General features: G+C 43.0%; 1 protein-coding gene across 5 annotated transcripts in view; it reads left to right on the forward strand.

The window, feature by feature from the left end:
• ZNF423 (zinc finger protein 423) overlaps window positions 1-18,508 on the forward strand; it is a 293,950-nt gene that overhangs the window by 59,804 nt on the left and 215,638 nt on the right. Inside the window, exon 1 of one of the 5 annotated variants that reach the window (XM_068150563.1) lies at window positions 185-651. The exons of the other annotated variants lie outside the window; for them this stretch is intronic. Coding sequence (XP_068006664.1) covers window positions 612-651 — 40 coding nt within the window. The 5' untranslated portion in view covers window positions 185-611. Of the gene's footprint in view, window positions 1-184; window positions 652-18,508 lie in introns of those variants that run through there. 5 annotated transcript variants of the gene reach the window in all.

Here is an 18,508-nt window from a genome sequence, read left to right on the forward strand (position 1 = left end):
CGCCCACCCAGACCCAGCGACCCCGCGCCAGGCTCTGCCGCTGGGTTGCGGTTTTGGTGTTTTGGTTTTTTTTTTTCCCCTACACCCCCCCTCTTTTTTTTCTTTTTTTTTTTTTTTTTCCCTTCTTTTTTATTATTATTCCGAAAGTGCGAGGCCGGACTGAGAGCCGCAGGGCGCTGCAAACTTTACAGAGAACAAAAAGGCGGGGGGGAGCTCGCCCTACTCGGTAGTATTTGCACATCCAAGGGGGGGGGGGGGGGGAAGGAAGGAAAAAAAAAACCTAAACAAGCAAGCAAACAAACAAACAAAAAGCAACAAAGGGAAAAAAATATCCTGCAACTGTTGCGCCGGCGATTTTTTTCATTTTTTTTTTTTTTTTTCCCCTCGGGGGGAAGGTGTCAGAGGGGAATGTAAAGAGGAGTTGAACTTGCCGCATTGCAACAGGCAAAAGAGTGAGAAAATCAAATAATCGATCCCGCTGCTGCTGCTGCCGCTTCGCCTCGCAAAGTTTGGAGGTGTGGGGGGGTGGGGGTTACGAGAGAGACAGCAGGGAGAGGAAGGGAAGGCAGGAACGGGAGGAAGACGAGGAGGACAAGCCCCAGCGCTCGGACATGTCCAGGAGGAAGCAAGCCAAGCCCCGCTCGGTGAAAGGTAAGTCATCCTCCGCCGGCCCACGCCGCCGCTCGGCCCTGGGCAGCCGCCGCCGCCGCCGCCGCCTCCGCCGCCGCGACGCGGCCAATCAGGGCCGGGTCCCGGTTTGGCGGGGATTGCAAATCCCCCCCTGGTACGGGCCCGTGGTGGTGGCGGCCCCCTCCCCCCCCCCCCCCCCCCCCCCCGCCCCACCCTGAACGGACCGCGAGCTCTCGCGTGGGGAGCCCGGCTGCTGTCCGTTCCGGGGGGAGGGTGTGTGCGTGGGTATTGCCGTGCCGACCGAGACTCGCTGGCGACACGTGTCGCGATAATTGATGAAAGGAACCGATAGCATCGTTCAGGCGGGGAGGGAGGAAAGTTTGGCGGTGATGCTCGGGTGCGGTGGCGCATTAGCGGGCTGGGGAAGGGAGGAACGGAGCACACCCAGGCTTTGGCCGCTTAGCTTCAAATTAATGTTCCTTTATGGTTGGGAATAGGAGCGGCTGCTGCTGCCTCCCGCTGTCCAGTGCGCGCCAGGGCGGTGAAAGAAGGGCAGAATTAAACCCAATTTGATAGTGCTTACAACTTGCTTGGGCTTGAAGAAACAATCTCCAAATCTAGTAAGAGGGGTTTTAATAAAGGTTAAATATTACACTTGATGTATTCTTCACCATCAACGGCGAAGGGGTGTTTAAAACCTCCTGTTTACCTCCCTAAGGAAACAGCTGCTGGGGAAACGTAAAGGGAGGGCCGGGACCAGCCCCGCGCTGTGTTGCACGCCCTGCCAGCTTTTTGACTTTAAATGAATGGGTGCGAGAGAGGAAGGCGTGATTTCCCAAGCCTTTCGCTCCCAGCCACGAGGAGGTTAGCTGATGGTGGGTAAGGTTTTATTGTGCTCTGCACAAAGCAGAAGTCACAAACTCAGTGGCCAGGGGGCTTTGTTGTAGGAACACAAAAGGATCATAACTTAGGATGCCCAAAAGATGAAACAAAAGGTCTAAAGTGTTCGTAATTAAATAATTTGTGGGTGGACAAAATTAACATGCAGTCCAGGTAAAGAATGTATCAAAACCTCATGGAGGGACATTTTATATTATTTGTGAAATATCCACTGTTTAATGGATGGTTCCTACGTGCTTCAAATGTTTATGAAGTTTTTATAAAGTCAGCTCTTCATCTTTATACAAAATTCTTAATCATTTACCCTCCCAGACTAATGATAGCTTTTAGCATTGTGGGGCGGGTTTGTAGCATGGTGGTGTGACCCTTCACAATCCTGGACCATCTCTGCTAAAGGAGCTACTTCAGTAATTGGTAGATGAACACTACAGTCCGTGGCAGAAGAAAGGGCAGAGCTAGAGCTATTTCTACGGGATGCTCTGAAATATGTTGTTTGAAACTAAAAGAATCACAGTTTGAGAACAGTGGTGTAGGCCTCGGGTCATGACTCCCTTTGGATGAGGGGGATCACATTTAGTGGTCAGGCCTCTGGAGTTTAAAATATTTTCTGTGCTAAAGTGTCACATTTAACATTCAGGAAATAGTTCTATGCCTTTGAAAAACTTGTTTGCTCTAGAAGCTGTTAGTAAACACTGTCATCTTGTGTCATAATGTTCGTTACTTACCATTTATTAGTCATTTGTTTTCTACCTCATTACTTTTTAGCCAGTAGTATTTCTCACAAGGGATTGATAATTTGTAATGAAATTTTGACCTAATTCTAATACAGAAGTAATCACTATTTACAAGAGCATTTTTACGAATCAAAGCAGGTAACTTACTGGTAAGAAGGTAAGAAACATTATCCCTGTAATATAGAAATATCTAGAAGATCTTTGCTACAGTGAGCTGGGTGAAGCCCAGTTTATAAAGATTCTAAATATTTCTGTAGTCTCTAGGCACAAAACCATGTGTTTTCAGCTTCAGTATAAACTGGCTGTAAATTACAGGTCTTAGCATGAGCTGATTAACAGCTAAGTGAGCTGAATCTGGGTGAAATTTTGGATAATTGGAGGCAACTCATAGGTGTATGTAGGGTAAAGAATTTAATTTCTTTATATTCATCCATACCATCTGCTTTTAAAAAGTCCATCATATACATTTTGTGGCCTAGGGAGCTGGCAACCCAGTAGATTGCTACAGTACATGTTTCCATGGAAATAATTGAGATGTAATAAATAAAGGCACTCTGAGGTCACAGGTTTCCCAATTCAGCTGAGAAGAAAACAAGCATAAATTATGTGGATATATGTGTAACATTTAGGACTTAAAATATTTTACCATTTTTTCTCTTTTCTGTGTATTTATTCCACTTTATGTAGCAGCTTTGCTGTATATTAACCACTGCTGAGATTTATGTATCCTTTTTTATTCAGTAAGATTATGTACTAAGATAGAGTCTGTGTGTGCCTGTGATGAGAGGGGTTATTTTGCATGCAAAAGGCAAGTTGCCCGCACATTTAACTGGGAGCAATTCTGACTTTAAAGAAGTGACTGACTTTGACAGAAGTATCAAATGTTGACAACTTCTAAGTGCATGATATTTAAAATGAAATGATTCAAACCAAAACTGAATGCCAGCAGAGCTGCAGGTTGTGTGGTCCCTGTGCTATGTTGTTAGGTCTCAGGTTCAGCCTGGTAGAAACGTGCAGTAATTCCTGCAGCTGTAACTCCAGCAGTAGCTGTGGACTTTCCCTGACGTGGAATTTATGATTTGCCAAACAATATGCTGATTTGTCTTGACCATTAGTTTGTGCAGACTTGGAGATATTTGCCTCATAGCTGGTGGCTGGGGACAAAGTTGTACTTGGCTTAAAGGATGCTTGTTCCATATCAATGAGGATGGAGTAAAAGGAGTTGAGTCTTTGTTGGCTTACAGAAATAGATACTTTGGTGACACTGTGGTGGTAGCAGTGATGGAGTAAAACACTGGTCTGTTCTGAAGAATTATTTCACATCACAGATGAAGCCCATAGAAGTAATTTCCTTCAGCAGTGATCCTTCTTCTGCCCTGCTGTCAGTAACCTCATCTGCTAAAGGTTTATTCATTTGTCTGTAAGGAATTGTTGTACCTTCCGCAGAGTCATTAAAACCGTGTGGTCCTGAGTCCCAAAACCATAGTACAGTTGGTAACATCAACATGCATTGTCTGTCCTTTGTTAGAAATTATGTGGAGTAATGTCAATGCCAGTGTCCTTAAAAGTTTATTCTGTGCTGCCAGCACTGGGGAGTGGCTGGCACCCAGTGCGCTATGTGGGTTGAGGAAGGCAGGCATTCATCATCCCTGTTGATTAAACTGGAGCTTCTCATTCTACAACTTGGGGCCTGCCGAATCAGTGAAGTGCTGAGATGCTGGTAACAGTAACTCACAGGATTCCAGTTCCATGTAATTGTAATCGAGGAATTACTCGACTGCAATTTGTGGGGACTGGGGCTGGCATTGGCACAAGGTTTTAAGCATCAGATGCACTTTGGTTGCTGAATTTGACAGTTCTGCAAATTGCTGTCAGCTTGCAAGGATATTTTGTGCACAGACATGCTAGTCGGTAATCAAACTGTTTTGCAAAAGAATGCACTAATTAAGTCTAGATTTGTTATCCTACTTGAAGTTGCAGAATTGCTGTCATATTTTTTTGCTTTCAGTTGGCAAAAAATGCTGATAGAAACTTTTGATTCACACCCTACCTGCCTCATTTGTGTCAGTCAAGAGGAGAAAAGGGGGGTTGCTCACTACTTCGTTATCTGCAAAGTAAATAAAAATACTTCAACCATTTGCTGAGTTCCAATTAGTTGATTGCTATGAATGATCTTCTTTAAAGGAATGCTGTTTTACCTATCTGCTCAAAGGTTTGATTTTGAATATCTTGTGAAAAGGATTCTCTTTGTCTTGATTGATGTCAAGAATAAAAGCGTGATGGTAATATCCCTTTGAAAGCTATTGTATTGTCAGCTCTGGCTGACAGCAGGAGGCCCTCCTAGTGCTATAGATTAGTGCTGTGAAAACACTGACATTTTCTTTGTTATATTGCTGTTGTTCTGCTTGCAAAGTCAATTATACAATGTCGGAGCTCAGTTACAGAGTTGACTGTGGAAGTAACAACGTCTTTCACACTTGTCTTAAAGATATAATTTTCCTTTTTTCCCAGCTGATAGAGAAGAACCTGAAGGTGCTGGAACAGTACATTCTACAAATTAAATTTTGACAAGTATAATCATAATTGCCAAATACAAGAGACTTGTGCGATTATCCTTTAATTTTACAGTTCATTCAAGTTTCGGCGGAATTTTATTGATACAGTGAAAGCAACAGCTAAAATTGATAAAACTCATATCAAATAAGATTACGCTCTTGATTGTTCTTTATCAAGTGTAGCTTTTGGGGGATTAGGAATAATTGGAGATGTTGGTGTTTCATTGTTGGGCTGGTGCCCTGAGAGCATTTGAATCCATGCAGTGTACCAAGCACTGCCTTCAGGGATTAGCCTGCAGTTTTTAATTTTTGCCTGTGTATTTTGCTCCAAGCCTAGCAGCGCTCTCCCCTGAACTCCACAAGTCCCATTTTCCTGCCTTTCTCTCCCTCTGGTATGCTCTCCTGGACGGGATCTGGGTGGTATTTAACTGGTTTTACTGATTGAAACTCCTGCCTGTGTGCAAACACCTTTTAATTGTGGCCTGTTCCCATTGGTCTCAGTGAATATAATGAATAAACGTGGCCAAAATCAGAAAGAGTGGGAAAGGTAATGCAAAAGGTTTAAATATGAACAGGGAGAGAATAGAAAGCTCATCTTTTTAGTGATGCTACGTCTAAAGCCATTGATGAAAATCAACTATCATGTAATGCTAGTAGCTCTCAGAGAATGCCTCCTATTTTTTTTTCCTTCAAAAATATTTGTGAACAGTCAGTGCAAGTTAAAGAACATCATTCACTGCTGAATTGCTTCAGATGACACGTGCGGAAAAATAATCAGAGAGCTCTTGTTAGGATGTTAATTGTAGGATTTCTAAATTACTATTATAAACTAACACAGTAACAAAAGATTCCACATTTACTAGTAATTTGTCAGGATTTATTTGGTTTTTCTTCAATAATTGAAAATTAATGTCTTGAAGTGAAAGCAGATGTTCATGCCATCCTCTGAATTGGATATAAAAATGATGTTTTGTAGATGCATTAAGCTTGTGTAAATACCAATTTTCTCACAGATAAGGCTTTGGCTTGGTTTTGGCTGTTGTTTGGTGCCAAATTAACTTTAGGGTTAAACCTGGGTAAGTAGTTTAAGCTTGGTTAAATTAACTAAGCCAAGTGCTTGGGGTGGCACCCAGAGATCAGGTTTTCTACTAAATGTTTTCAAAAGTCTGCTTCACCTGGCGACTCTGTGGGTGATGATACTTCTCATACTGTGGAATTAATATTTATTTCTGCTTTGACAAATGCTCTCTTAATTGTTTACTGGGTTATTGTTACTGAACTGGTTAATTTATATCTTCCTCCCAATTTCATTTTGTTTTAGTTGATTACAACATTTGAAAAATGCAAAGCACATTTTTGTCTTAAAAAAAATAATCTCTTGGTCTCACGTGTTAGCCTGCAGTCTCTACATTTCTTCATGTATTATAGTATTCTCTTAAACAAAAGATTATTAATTACCCACAATAATTGAACTGCCTTATAAAAATGCCTACATCAACCCCTCATTGCTCCATCAGTATTCTCCTTAAATGCCTCTGAAAAGGATGGCTATTATGTTCCCTTGTATCCTAGTAAATGTGTTGGAGTAATGAAATACTAATAATGAAAAACCTATTACAGACTCCTGCTAAATCCTGACTGACAAATGGTGGTGGAGGGGAGGGCCTGGTTCTGGTACACACGTTGGTGGATGTGGACTTAGAGGGTGCAGATGGGAGCTGGAGCCAAGTGAAGATCAGCTCCCAGCTCTCTATAGCACATGCATTTATTCAGCATACTTTTAGAGCCCAGAAGTAGATCCTTGTGCATTTTCTTTCCTGATGTCTGTTAATAAATGCAGCGAAGCTGGTTCCTTGTTATCTTAGATAAGGTGATATGAATTTTATGTACTACATCTTCTTGACAGCACCTAGATGTATATATATGTGCAGCAGCGAATTATGGTGGCTTACTAGAGTCGCTTTATTCTAGGGAGTAGAAGGATGTGCAGAGACTAAATGGTCTCTTGTGACATTTCCAGCTGCAGAAGGCTCCAGCTTTGACCTCTTGCAATGGTTTATTTTCTAAAATGCAAACAAAGGGACCCAATGGGGTTGGAAACTGGGTGATGCTGCTTGGAGTGGGCTCACAAATCTCGTTGCGGTACAGTGAATTGGTGTATGGCATTACCTTTCCACTCTATGACTTATTTCGGAGAGCACTGCAATACCCATCTGAGTCTAGCGATAAGTAGCTTCATTATATTGTTTGCATTTGCTTAAAAAGAAAACCTTTCGCTTTCCAGCCACAGATTAGGCAACAGAAAGACCAATTTGCAGAGCTTGTAAATGCCACTTGTTAATCATATGCAGTACAAGTATTAATTTTTTTTTTCTTTTCCCCCTTGGATGTATTAAGTCAACTTTTTAGCTTTTTATGTAATTGAAATTTGCCCTTTTGTTACCTGGGCATGAATTATTTTTGAAATGTTGTCATTATCTGCCCTGCTGTGAGGTTTATCTCTTCTGTTCATCCTAATTAAATAAAACATACTGTTGTTTGCCCGTCTCATGTTGAAGTGAATTACCTGCCTGAAGGCTCGGGCTGGTGTTGGGCAGGCTTGTTGCAGCAGCAGCCGTTGACTAACACGTTTACTTTTAGATTTTCATTTCAAAGGGCTCAGTTTGTGCAGTGTGACAGGTGAATGCTTTACAGGACTTCCAAGAGCTGAACAAACAGTAAAGGACTTATTGCTGCCACAGCAGAGTGGCAAGCACAAATGTAAGTCAGCCTTTGTGGCAGAGAAGTGTTTCCTTTGCTGGATAACGGCCACTCAGGAGACCTGAAGGGCTCGCTTGGGTTTGCTGGGTGTGAAATAAACTCAGTCATGGTCTTGTTTAAACCCACCTTACCTGCATGTTCTCCTGGGCAATTTCTAGTGGGGTTGATCTTGGGTCTCTTTGTAGCATCACCTGCAGTCATGTTCTCCTTGAGTCTGGTACTGATAATGAAGTCTGCTTCAGATGTGTAACAGTTGGAGTTTCTTTATGCAGAAGTTATTTCCAGTTCATATTAGAGAAAGTAAACAATGTGCTTGGGTTTTAAAGTGAAGCAGAGGGAAAGGTCCCTGCTCATGGAGAGATGGTTTGTTAAAGCCTCTGACAGAGCTACAGAAACATGTTGCTCACTAGTGAAATCCTGTTATGAGTAAAAGTACAAGAGTTAACAAGTCACTGTGCTCCAGTCTCTGTTGGCTCCTGCTAGGCTCAGGAGGTTTGGTCAAATGTGGCCTAATTCTGCTTTCCAAATATTAAAAAAAATTACACAGAGGGCAAAAAGACAAGTTCTTAATATGCATATCCTGGGAAAATTCTGAACCAGTATTTTTACCCCCTCCAATCCCAAGGCTAATCAAAATTCCTTTGTTTCCACATCTACCATTAAAATATATGCCTCCCTTGGTTGTCTGCTGACTGTACAAGTTTAACTGCTCAATCAATTGGACCTAAAAAAGCTGTTGCTTGGTTTACGTGGCATTTGCCTACAAGTAATTTAGGGGTGGGGGTGAGGTTCCAGGTAACCTCCAGTATCACTGGTACTTAAATTAGCAGCTCCACTCATTTCCTTCTGACCCTCTCCTGGCTGAGATGAGGTTTTTCTAGGTCACCATTGAGGCAGGTTAGCCAAGCCTCCACCTGGTGATTGCTGCATCTTGCTTTACACGGTGGTATAGTCAGAAGTAATGAAGATCAGCGTTAATAAAGACAGACTTGCCATGTCATGTGAAAAGAGGGTGTTTGGTGCAGTGCAGAGATGAAGTCCTTCACTGGGTGAGTGTTTAGGACCCACTTCTGCAGTTGGTAGAGTGAGTGCAATTTTTCCCTCTTGACAGTAATTGGAGCCGAGTTGGATGTTTAAATGTAAACTGAGAGCATAAGTCCAAGCTTCTGGAATCTGATGGAGAATTAATGGTGTTAATCAAGATTCCTGGTGATGCTGAAGGACTGCAAGTAGCCCTAGACTTCTATACGCAAAACCTCTGTCTTGTTTTGATGGTAATATTTCTTACTGACCTGTTGGGATGGGATTTTACTCTCATTTCTTACATTGCAACTGAAAGAGCAAGAGAAACAAAGAGATATGATGGGAATAGTCACTTGGCATCCAGTGCTGCACAGACATCTGCTTCTTCTGCTGACTGTGAGATCGCTGCTGGGGGGATTTCTGGGAGAGCACTGGGAAGGTTCAAGGTGCAGAGGATGCAGCAGTGTTGTGAGAGCTCCCCGACTGCACTGCAGGAAACCCATGAGACCTGGGTTGTGTTTAACATCTGTTAGCATAAGCAGGTACAGATTTACATGAGCAAAACTGACAGTGTTTCAATCTCTTGTCCCCAAAATTGTAAAACTAAAAGGAGGTAGAAAAAGCACATGGTAGAAGGGTGAACTTAATATTTGGAGAATCAAAAATGCTAAACAGAGAAAGATGGGAATAAAATAGGCAAAGTAGGAAATTTGTTGCTGGCATTTGAGTATGGAGGGTACCTGATGATTAGATGCAGAGTTCTGTCACAGGCGTTTACTCACCTGGAACAGTATCAATTCTTCAATTTTAGTTTAGGGATTGAGAGAAAGTATAGGTCTGAAAAGTGGGTCCAGCTCCATGGTAAAGGGTATGATTAAGCTTAAGCAGAAAAGAAAACACTAGAAATGTAAACCACCTAAACAAAGCAACTTTTCTGCTCTTAATAGACAATTACAGTGCTTTCCTGTCTGGAGGAGGTATTTGTTGTTGTTTATAGTTGTTTTTGTTTAATACAGTGAAATTTGAGAACAACTGTGGTTGCAGTCGTTAATTCTGGAAGTTTCAACTATTTTATGATCATGTCAGCATCTGAACTTAGCCTGTGAGGCCTCCTAATTGTTTTGGGTTTTGGAGGGAAGAGCATGTCAGGGTGGTAGCTGGAAAAAGTAGACTTTTGACACCTCTTACATGAATGCACACTGATACATATGATAGGTGATGCGTATTTACTTGTACATGAAAGGAGAGATCTAGAGGAGTAGGTAGTTTGTTTTCTCAGACCAAACAATATGGTTGCAAAATGCAAGGAAATTTTTCTGATGCACAAGTCTGCCTTCTGCTCTGATAAAAGCATCAGCCTTCTGGCTATTTTGCTTGATAGGGAAATGTAGCTTTGCTTTAATTTACTTATTAAAGCTCTCACTTAAATTTATCTTGCTTCATTAGATTACTCACATGAGTAAAGATATACTGGCTTACATAGCAATGCCAAGTCTGTATATTATTTTGTTGCTGAATTCTGTGGATACATTTCAGTTGGGTAATTTGTTCGTGGCCTCCTTTATTTCTAGGAAAATGGCATGCCTTGCCCTTCCTCATTTCTTTGCTTTTACTGACCAGACTGTTCCCCCAGAGGGCATGTGGGATGTGGCAGAGTATTGAAAACACTGGGATGGAGAAGTAGAGAAGGAGGGCTGTCTGTGAATTGCACCTTATTTATGTTTATGCTAGATTTATGTGGCAAAAATGGTGTGTTTGTCAGTGATACTTTGTGGGGAATGTAGTAGGCAACTGTGGGTGAGAGCTGTTAGCCTGAGATGATTCTTTTTCAAGATGAAGATGTACTTTCAGCCTGAGCATCCTTTAGGAGTATGGTGCAATATATTATCAGCCATTTAAAAATGAAACTGTGAGTGCTTGTCTTTGGATCTTGTTCTGAGTCTCACTTGTGTACGAGTCCACTGATTTGATTCCCTTCATTTCAAGGCTGTTTTCTTTCCTAATTTCTTTCCTGCTTGATAACAGATAAGTGAGATTTGTCTGAAAGCTCCAATCTGGTTTATTTTGGTTACTATTTTTGGTCTTAAATAAACAGTAGCTGAGGACTTCTGATTTTTATTCTTCTCCATATAAGTAAATTCAGTAATAAACCTGAATTTAATGGTAAGGGTCTGAAAAAATCACCCCAGAGAGATGCTTGGCAGAGCCATGGTGTGAGTGGTTTCCAGCACACAGAGGGGTGCTGCAAAGCAGGGAGCTGCCGAGCCCTGCTCACGGAGCTCTGCCTGCTGAGCTGCCAGGCAGCACAGCCTGCCACCCCCTCTGCAGTGGGAGCTGCTGCTCCAGAGACCTGGGGACAAATCCCCTGCGACTGGATGGATGCTGCTTCAGTGGTGGGACTGTTAGTGGCACATAGGCAGATCTCCTGCTGGTGAGGCCATCTGACGTGCACCAGGAATTCACCCAAAGACCAAACACATATTTTCATAAAGAGGTATCTTGCCTGTGATTTTATCCCTTGCCAGTGGGTCTGTATTCAGAATGTGGCTCCAAAGAAAATGCATAGAAAAATGAGCTTTTAATTTGTCACCTGCTGCTGAACCACCCTGTCTTCCTTGAGATGCCAAGTTGTAAATGAGGTTTTTGTATCCCCACACATGGCCATCCAAGAAATGTTTTGCATGTCATAGCTGTCAGTGGCACAGCTGAAGACATCAGACCAGTGGCTTAAAACCTGCTGCTGTCTGATTGGCATGAGCAAAGCTAGCACAGTGCAAAACCTGAGCAAACAAAAAAGACAGGTAGAGAAACTCTTGTCATCAGTGGCTTGGGAGATCCTGGCTGCCTCCAGAGCAGGGGTTGCTCAAAGCTTTCTGTTCAACAATGTTGAGGAAAAAGGAAGAAAAGTTATGACTATGTGCTATCACTCAGAGTCCTGCTGGAAATCTTCCTTTAAAGTAGTCATTTAAAAGTGCAATATTGGTTCTACAGATTTTGTTTTGGAGAATAGGGTTTTATGTAACTGCTCAATCTATGGTCTCTTCCACCATGTGTATTTGTTTGAGCACTAGGGATGGCAGGTATCCCAGCTGACCAATGTAGCTTGTCTCCTAGCAAACCTCAAACCACCTAATGAAACCTTATCTTGAGGTAGAAATCACAGACTTTTTTCTTTCAATCAATGGGCATGATGATGAGTTGAAGGGAAAACAGACCAGCTGTGGGATTGGCAGGGAAACAGGCTGTTCCCAGTGCCCCTCCACCCAGAAGAGCAGCTGCTGCTGTTATAGCTGCCTTGGCCAGGTAGAAGCAGCTGCCCATCACCGTGGTATTTGAGTGTTAGTATTGATTAGGTAGCTGAAAATTAATAATAGTAGGAAATAATCCTGTCTTACACAAAGGTTTTATTGTGCATAACTAACCTTGTGACACTGTTCTCTGCCTTTCTTCTCTCCTGTTTTCTTCTGAATGTCTGTAGCCTGTGAAAATACTGGTTGAGTCCCTTTAGCCATTTTGCTTCCCTTCCCACAGTGTCTTTTTTTGCCTTGTACCTTGAGAATCTTGAGAGTGTTTTGCTTTGAGGGAATACCTACAAGTGAGTTTGCCTTCACAGATGGACATGTCTGTATGGGTTTTTCCTCCTTTGCATCCTGGCTTGTTTTGCTTCTTGCACTTACAGAGATCATAACCACAAGCCTGGAGTGCGTTAGCAGAGCTGCCTGGGTCAGTCATACCTTTGGGAAGGGACTTAGGCAGAGGAGGAAGGAGCAGCACATGGCCTGCCTGTGGGCCTGTGGTGTGCCCATAGTCCAGCCTTGGCCACCACTCAGCTCATGGTGGGACCTGCAGAGGTGATGGCAAGGAAGAGACATAGTGGAATCATCCTACTGCTTTGGGAAGCTGAAGGCTGTTGCTGCTCTTATTAGAGGGAATTTATCTGCTCTTCTGTCTTTCTTACTGTCTGCTGCTGGCTTCAATCAATTTTCTTTTATTGGCACATCCCAACAGGCTGGTTTCCTTCTGAAAATTTCTTTAATTCTATGTTGCCATGTTGGAAAAGCACAAGCTGCCCCACTGGCTTAAATGCAGCATGCAAACTGGCATGTGTTACACCCCACTGCTCCGGATGGGAGTTTGGAGATGAATCCTGGTTGTTTTGGGGCTGCCATTACCTTACACTGGGCCTGTGAAATTCTGTTTTTTGTCTCCTAGCTGCCTGGCACTGCGTTGCAGCTGTGTCCACTGCTGCATGAGGTGAGGGCTGATCTAATAGAATTCTGGCTCCTTGTCCCACTGCTTACCTAGCAAAGGACTCTCAGGAGATGATTTTACCTACTAACCCACCAGAAAAATAATGCTGTAGCTCTCTGCTAGCTGTGGGCAGGTCTAGTGTGTGTTGGTGCAGGGTAGTCCTCCTTGGCACTGTTTGCATGCCATCAGTTTGGGTCAAACCTTTCTGAAAAAAAGCCTCTGCCAGGGAGGCTGTTCTGTGGCTGCTCACGTGAGCTGTGGGTGTGCCACTGCATCTGCAGTGGGCAGATGGGCAGCTCACAAAACCCCTGAAGATGTGCCCAAGAACTGACTGCGTTTGAAACGAATGCTTGGATCTATGGTGAAGCAAAGGATGCAGAACAACACAAGCACAGCCTGAAGAAGTTCACTGAGGGTGATAAAGAATAGACTCAGGTAGCACAATTGCTTGCAGTTCACTGCTCACTCTCATTCCCAAGAGAATAGTGTGTCCCAGTGGAGGTGTGAGCTGTGCAGCGCTCTGTGGTGATCCACGGCAGCGGTTGGGTACTGCTCCTCGTCAGCGGCTGGGTACTGCTCCTCGTCAGCGGCTGGGTACTGCTCCTCGTCCCTGTCTGGACAGGAAGCCCAGCCAGGTGGGCAGCCATGCTTTGAAAGCAATGCAGAGTAGAAAGAAGAGGAGAGAGACTTGTGTTTCAGGGAAGCAAGCGAGAAGGCACCCAGAAATCTCTGGACAGTGTCTTTCACTGCTCCTGGGCTGGTGGAAGTTTCTGGCAGCAACCTTGATGAGGCAGCATTGCTGGAGAACAACTTTCTTCTCTGTTCTAAATCAGAGAATATAGTTCCCCCAAGAAATAAGAGTACATATCTCAAGGAAAAGAGAAATTTGTTATTCTGCTTTTAGCTTGTGCCATAGCCTGTGTCAGCATGGGGCATATGTCACCAAGTGGGTGCTCCTGCTAATCCTGGCACTTAAATACCAGCTGGTTGTTTGGCAGGTGCGGGTCTGTCTCCCATGCTTGAATGACAGGAGTTACAATGGTAAATCCAAGCTCTTTTGCTGCTTTATACAGACTTTTATGGGTGCATTTTGACTGTGGTTGACTCCCAAAGTGCTGTGCCCCATAACATCATGTACAGACTGGCTCATGTTTCTGGAGTTGTAATACTGACTCTGCGAAGGACAAAACCTCTGCGGCCCAAAACATCCAGTGTCCCTGGGCCCAGCTGGTTGCCAGACTGGCCTGTATTGTGGCAGTGGCTTGTGCTCATCCATGTTCTTATTTAGATATTCTCATGTGGTAAATGTTGAAGGCTTTCCCTACTGGGCAGGGCTACCTTCTCCCCACCATGCCTGTGTCCCCTCTTCTAGTGTTTGCTTATTTTTAGTCCTAGGAAGTAAAAGAATTGGCTGTTTGCCAAGAAGAAAATACAACAACAAACAAAACCCCTGAAGCAACTACAACATTGTACCTTTCCTTGCTTAAAAAAACCCAAACCATTTCCTTGTAAGTGTAACTACTGATGTGGGTTTTTTTAGTAGAAGCTTGTGATTCAATGTTAAACCAACAGTAGGGTGGTTTCTGATGTGTTTTCCTAATCTTGTTCGGAGTTGGAAAAACATTGTGGTGTGAAAATATGAAGAAATGTCTTGTATGAAGGAATAAGAGAGTAAGATCTGTAAATAACGCAGCATGCTTGTGCAATAGCGTTGGTTGCGCTGCAGTCTGGGCTCTCCAACAACCTACTTAAAAAAAAAAAAGAAGTGAAAAAGGGTTTAAATTGTATAAATTTCTGTCTCTCTTTCTCCCTCTTTTGCAGTACCTAGCATACGTTGTCTGTTCTGCTGTTAACTCCCTGATGCAGAATTCCTAAGTTTGGGCTAATAGAAAATTTGGAGGATTCTTCATTATCTGAACCTCTTGAGAAATACCAAATATGTTCCAGTAATTGTGGTGTAGTACAACAGGGAGTCGCACTGGCAGTTTGTTGGAAAGGGCTTTTCCTGTAGTTATGAAAACCATACAACTATTAAAATCCCCAAAACTGAAACCTTTGGGATTAGTCATATACTTACAGTTAAGCGCATGCCTAAAGGTAGATATATTCAGCATGCCATTTTTGACTTGCATTTGATTCCTAGCTTGAGAATATCGGGGGAAAAAAAATTCCTCCATCGCTTCAGTCTTGCTCAGCCTTTTTCTTCTGTGCTTACATGGCTGTAGCCACTGGGCTGTGGCTCAGGACAGAAGCACCTAGGTTTGCTAGAAAGCAAATTATTGACAATAGAGACTGAAAAGTTTGCAGAACAGTAGGATACTCCAGGCTGTTAGAAGAGACTTGGAGTCAGATTTCTCCCCTCCTGCCTTCTCTTCTGCCTCTGCCGCAGCTCCTGGGTGAATGCACACATGCCGCTTATTTTTTTCCCCCCTCTCTTCAGTATTTTCCACCTTGGTTGTATGCAAAGAAGGTATAACATTTATTCCCTAGAGAGCAGAGTGAATTTATTAAATGCTGTGAGATGCTGGATAGGGAAAAGTGAAGTGGGACACCAATATTACAGTTCAGGTCATGATATGTGGGTTTTCTTTGTGGTTGTTTTATCTTCCTTATTCTAGGTATTTTGCAGAATGGAATTAACAGGAAAATCTAAGTGTTTCTTTCTTTATGTCTACAGTACAGTGACTTCTGTCTGTGCCAGGCAATCTCTTACAGAGAAGGTGCTGGTTGCCTTGCTCTCTTGACTGCAAGGCAGCAATAGTCACAGCTGTCTGTATTTCTTAGTTTCTCTCTTAAATTCTTTCCTTTGATTGAGTATTTCAAATCTTGCATGTGATGTCCTCACAGAAAACACTGGCATGTGCCTATAGGTGTGCCTACAAGGATCTATCATCCTAAGGAGTTCATTAATGCAGCTGTCCTTATGAAACAAAATGTGTTTTGGGTCTATAAAACTGTCCAAACAATTTGGTTTGATCCAGAATTTGGAAACACAGCTTGTAGACTATAACTAATACAGAAATGTTTTTGTTGCACTTCTTTAAAGGAAATCCACTTGCACAAGTATCTGTATGTGGGGGAATTTAGTTTTAAAAACAGTCCCAGACACTTTGTATAAAAATATAAAGCAATACATAAACTCATTTTAGGCACTCCTTATTCTACCATGTCCCATTAGTTGATGTTTACATAGCGCTTTGAAAATGGAAAGCGCTATATAAGTGCTTATTATTGCTACATTATTATTATTCTCCTTCTTGAAAAAACAACCCTCTAGGGAGTGGGAGACTTGCTTTGCATTTCATCTGTACTGCAGATTCCACAAGAAATATACCTATTTGTTTGGTTTTTACATTCTCCCCTTCCCACTTCCACCCTTCTGCAAAAGACATAAGTATTGTGTTTCAGAGATTATAGAGCTCTTACTTAGTTAATGCTTGATAACTACACCAGTGAGAACATTATTGGAATGCATATAAAAATATTAAAATGCTTTTTTATTCCAATCTGTGTAATAAAATGAATTGCTGCCCTGGTCTCAGTTCCAGTGGTCTGTGGGTGCCACAGAGGCATCTTGCCCAGCCTGGGCACCAAGGAATAAGCAGCAGCTGGTGATGATGCCCTTTACTGGGTTCCTCCCACTTGGCTTGTCTGCCAATGTGGGCCCAAGGACAAAACCCACTGAGAGAAGGGAGTATAGGGATAGTTCTAACAAAGGCTGAGAATAATTTCCTTCCTACAGAGAGGAAGCATTACAAGTTTTTCTGCAGTACCAGAACTACTTGTTTTCCTTGTAAAGAAAAATTTGTCAATCCCACGTCTCCTTTACATTCTTTTAGCAGCAACTTGTATCACTGCAGGAGAACAAGATTTCAGTTTAAGTTATTTTAACCCCCTTTACCACTTGATTCCTTGTCATGAGAAAAACTTTCAGTGGGCAGTATCAACTACTTTGATCCTGAAATTTGAAAACAATTCCCTGTGCCTCTGCATTATATACTGTGCTGTACCATGGTCAAGGCTATAATCATAGCTGATGAAATTTGGAGTTATTTTTGCCTAGACTTGCATTGTTGCAAGCTAGAGAAGCAGTAACCATAAGCCTCTTTTGAGTTGAGTGAGGAACGTTTCACTCCTCTTCTAGTTTTATCTTTTGTTACACTCCTCTGGTGCTCTGGTCCCTGCCTGCCCCCATACTGGGCTCCCTGTGATGCAGCATCTCTGCTTCCAGCATTCTCTTCCCATTGCTGCTGTCAGCTGCATTTTGGGAGGAGGTATGAAGGAAAGGGAAACAGGTCTCAAACAATGTGCAGGATGGGAGAGCTTGATGATTGTTTATTACAAAGCATAACCTCACTTAGATTTGTCACTAGGTTTGACCCTTAGTTATGCCACTGAACAGTGCCACTAATAATGAGGTCACATGCAGCATTTCAACTCGGTTTCCAGCATAAATGGGCTTTTATGCAGCTATCCTTACCTGTCTGTGCCTGCCAGTCAGTGGAATTTATCTGAGCTGGTATCCCCTAGCCATAGCAGGGGGTAGTGGTTGCTGGTAGCTGTGGTCCCAATCCTCTACAAACAACAGCAGGGTGAAAGAAAGGGAAAATAATCTGAAAAGGCTTCAGCAAATACTGAGCAGCCTGTGCAGGCAAGGGCCCACGGTACTGGTGTTACTGTGGGAGAGGCTGTAGCATGTGGCAATGGGGACATGGTGGCAGGTTGAGCCTGTCCCAGTCATGTTCAGAGCTCTCTTTTCTTTGTTCAAATGATTAATAGACCACATTTCTAAATCAAAACCTAAGTGTAAATGTGGTCTGAATCATACATGGGTTAAATCCATGTATTATGTTGTTATTTCAGACAGGGTTCATCAGCCTTGTCAGTGCAGGCTGGATGCTTGAGTTCCAGAGGGGAAAGCACCAGGCTGCAGGGAGGTGCAGGGCAGGGCTGGGGCTGGCCTTGGCTGGGGGGAACAATGGCTGGAAGCACTTTATCCTTTAGGCTGAATCCTTCCTGAAACTACCAGCCCTGAAATTACTGCCCAGGAAAATGGCCTCAGGCAAGTTCTGCTGTGCTCAGTGCCCAAGGATTCGTTTGTGTTGGAGAGGTAGTGGGATGAGTTGGCACGGTCTTCTATCACTCCCTGCTTCACTCCTTTCTAAACAGCAATTATTTTGGGGGTGGAAAAGTGTAGATTTTATAGTCTAGAAGCTTAAATTAAGAATTAAAACCAGTTCACTTGGGCACCCTGGATTGATTGCCTGATTGCAGATAAATGCCCAGAGACTGATCCTGGGGCAGCAGTAGGCGTTGTGTACTTGAATACAGTTAAAAAGGAAAAAACAAAACCAAAACCCAAACCAATCCAAAACATAACTTATTCTTTGACTTCCAACCTGCCAGGTTTGTAGAAACCTTGTCAGTGAGGGCAGACCTTTTTACTGAAACCTGGCTCCAGGTGATGCCCAACACAGCCCCATGGTGATGGAGGGCACTTTGTATACCCTGCAGAAGACTTAAGCATTACTGGTAAAACTCCAGAGATCGAGTTTACCTGTTGTACCTGACCTGTAATAGGAGTGAAAGTCATCAGACCTGCATGCTAGCCAGGTTTCTTTTCAGTGCTTGTTTCTTCCCCTTGGGGTATAATTT

This window comes from Melanerpes formicivorus, unplaced genomic scaffold (genome assembly GCF_026170545.1).
Source record: "Melanerpes formicivorus ecotype bairdi unplaced genomic scaffold, bMelFor1.0.p_v2 SCAF_20, whole genome shotgun sequence".
Lineage (NCBI taxonomy): Eukaryota > Metazoa > Chordata > Aves > Piciformes > Picidae > Melanerpes > Melanerpes formicivorus.